The 2,961-nt window shown below is 67.5% G+C and overlaps 2 protein-coding genes across 2 annotated transcripts in view; one reads left to right on the forward strand and one right to left on the reverse strand.

Moving 5' to 3' along the window:
• Positions 1 to 606: 606 nt before the first annotated feature.
• On the reverse strand, positions 607 to 1,304 carry MNEG_15198 (hypothetical protein; the record flags this gene model as incomplete). The annotated part of the gene is made up of 2 exons (XM_014036330.1): positions 607 to 768; positions 966 to 1,304. Coding segments are annotated over 2 exons (501 nt in total), but the record flags the coding sequence as incomplete, so codon positions are not given.
• Positions 1,305 to 1,779: 475 nt separating this feature from the next.
• The window catches only part of MNEG_15199 (hypothetical protein), a gene marked incomplete at both ends in the record, with an annotated part of 1,800 nt that continues 618 nt past the window's right edge, over positions 1,780 to 2,961 (forward strand). The window contains 3 exons of the mRNA XM_014036331.1: positions 1,780 to 1,798; positions 1,994 to 2,119; positions 2,311 to 2,573. Of these exons, the coding sequence (XP_013891785.1) occupies positions 1,780 to 1,798; positions 1,994 to 2,119; positions 2,311 to 2,573 (408 nt within the window). The remainder of the gene's footprint in view (positions 1,799 to 1,993; positions 2,120 to 2,310; positions 2,574 to 2,961) is intronic.

The raw sequence follows: 2,961 nt of genomic DNA on the forward strand, positions 1-2,961 counted from the left end.
ACAGCGGGTCGACCGAGCCCTCGGCCCCCGCCCCTACGCCGTCGCCACCGCCGGTGCCGCTGCCGCTGCTGGCCGGATCAGACAGCCCTTCGCCTGTGCTGCTGCCGGAGCCGCCGCTGGCGCCGCCGGCGCCGCTGCCATGCGCTCGCCGCAGGGGGACGTTGAGCGGGTTGCCGCCGCCCGCCTCGATCTCGGCCGCTTTCTTCTTCGGGTCGATTATCAACTCCTGTTTGTTGGGAGGCACACGAACCGCGCATTTCATGCAAACCGGTGCCGTTTCCGAGGATCACCCATGAGAGCCGCAGGCCCGCGCAGCAGGTGATGAAGCCGGCAAACGCCGGGCTGCCTGTGCGCATCCGAGTCCGCCTGCTTGCCCTTGCCGCGCCGCTCAATCATGCCGCTGGCAGACCGCTCCTCTGCCCAGCCGCCTGCCCTCCGCATCCAATACCCGACCACCACCGTCAGTGGTGGTCACCACTGACGGTGGTGACCACCTTTCTACACAACAACCACACCACCATCGCACCGCCACGGCCACCCCTGCCACATCTCCCCCCCCATCATATCACCGCCATCACCGCCATCATCGCCCCAACCACTGCCAACATCACCACAACCACTGTCACCACCGCCACCACCGCCACCACCGCCACCGCTGCCGGCGCCCATGTCAAAACGCACCTCGCAGAACAGCAGGTACTGCGTCCGCTTGCGCGCCAGCAGCTCGTCCCAGCCCGAGGGGTCCGGCGGCAGGTAGCCGAGCAGCACCTGCGGGGAAGCCGCCCGCACGGGGAGCCGCGCTCTCGCTTGCGACGCGGCACTGAGGCCGCGGGGTACGAACACTCGGAGCATTGCACAGGTGCGTGAGAGGCGCAGCCCTTGCTGCCACGTGTTGCGTTGAGAGCGTCCGCATGCTGCCGCCGCGTGCATGGCGGAGGGGGCGGCGGGGGCGGGCGAGCGCGGACCTTCCAAGTGATGGCGCGGAGCCCGTCTCGGTCGGGGATGCCACCAAACGCCAGCGCCCGCAGCCGCGGCAGGTCGATGCGGCTGGCCAGCAGCTCCGCCTTGAACCGCGAGACGCGCTCGTCCGTCGCCGCCGCGCCGCCGCGGGCGGCGGGCTGCCTGGGGTTGCTGCTGGCGCCAGAGGCGCCAGAGGCGCCAGAGGCGGTGCGCTGCAGCGGGGCGCCGGACGAGGAGGGCTGGCCTGCGGCGGTCAGTACGTCTGGAAGCCGCAAGTTGAGCTCCTTGATGTCTTTGGACAGGTTGGCTATGAGGCCCTTGGCGGCCTGCGCATATTGCTGCATCGCTGGCCGCGCCGCAGTGCGCGGCGCGACCTGGACGGACCCCCCGCTCTGGAAGCCAACTCTCACGGAAAGAAGGGCTGTGAGATAAACCTGCTGAATGAGCGTCACTGTTGAAATTTGTGGGCTGTTTAGAGCGAGAGCCGTTCACTTCAGTTGCACATGCGGGGTGATCTATGCTTTCAAATCGGCGAATTCACATTTGATACAATGTACTTGTGATCCATCTCAAACCTTGTGTATGTCTCGTGTTTGCAGGGCATGCGTTCGAACTGGGCCGAATCCGCGCCAATCAAGCTGAAGCATCACGATCTGGCGCGCCTGGCCACATCGCTAGGCCTCATCACGTCCCGGTACAAGTTAAGTTGATTGCTGCATTCAACTGCCCAGTGGACAGCCTGCGGCGTCGAGGCGACGATCGCAGAGCGCCGCAGCGCAGCATTGCAGCGGGGCCGCGTCAGGCGAGGTGTCGCCCACGATGAACCGGCGGCTGCAAGGTATGCGTGCTTTTTGGCGCCGCAGCCGGCCGGGCCGCCGCTCATTTTTCAGTGCCCGACGAGGCACTGCAGTTCCAACTGGGCTCCCTCACGCTACCCAGCACAACTGCCCTCCTCTGCCTTCACCGTGCCCCCTCACAACCCCCTCCCCTCCCCGCACCCCCAAAACTCGCCTCCTTGCCCCTGCATGAGCAGACCACTTCCACCATCAGCAGGCGTTTGAGCTGCCAGAGGCGATAGAGGATTACTTTGATGAGCACCAGGCCCAGCACGGCGCCGCGTGCTGCCTGGCGTTCAACCGCCATGGCACGCTGCTGGCAGGTAGATGTTGGGCTCCCCCCCTGCAGCAGACCCCCGGCACCTCTGCCTGCCGGCCATGCAGCCTGCAGCTGTGCACCCTTTTAAGGAAATGTTGGCATGGCAGCAGAGCCCAAAGTTGGTGTGATGCACTCATGCGCAGCCCCTCCATGTTTGCGCCACGCTGGCGCGCCGCGCCCCGCTCCCCGCCGCAGCCGGGACCGAGAATGGCCGCGTGGTGATCTGGGATTTTGAGACCCGAGGGGTCGCCAAAGTGCTCGGATGGGCGGGCGCCGCCGCCTACGAAAAGGAACACGGCGACGCCGATGGCGGCGCGGCGGCGGGGGCAACGGCCACGGCGGCGGCAGCTTCCGGGGCTGGCGTCACTGCGGTGGCGTGGTCGCGCAGCGGGCGGCGGCTGTTGGCTGGCGATGCAGAGGGAAAGGTGGTGCTGTGGGACGTCGTGGCAGGCACCAAGGTGCGCGTGCATGCGGTCGCCTGACTCAGGGCATGGGCAGGCACAAGGCAGCCCACCTTGCGCAGCCCATGCATGGGCAAGCATCAGCTGGCTGCCCACGCGCGAGGCGCCCGGCACTGGCCGGACCATGCTGCTATCCATGCCTGTGATTGCTCGCCCCTCACGCTCGCCCCTTCGCGCCGCCGGGCCCTCCTTATGCCGCAGCTCTTTCAAACGTCCCTTGGCGGCGGCGCCGTGGCGTCGGCCTGCCTCTCCCCTCGAGAGCCCCACACCGCGCTCGCCTGCCTCGAGGCCGGCCCGCCCGTCCTCATCGACGTTCCCTCCGGTGCAACCCGCAGCCTGCCCCTTATAGAGCTCACGGGTGGTACCGGAGGCCGCCCCTATGAAG

Source organism: Monoraphidium neglectum (genome assembly GCF_000611645.1).
Source record: "Monoraphidium neglectum strain SAG 48.87 unplaced genomic scaffold scaffold05119, whole genome shotgun sequence".
Lineage (NCBI taxonomy): Eukaryota > Viridiplantae > Chlorophyta > Chlorophyceae > Sphaeropleales > Selenastraceae > Monoraphidium > Monoraphidium neglectum.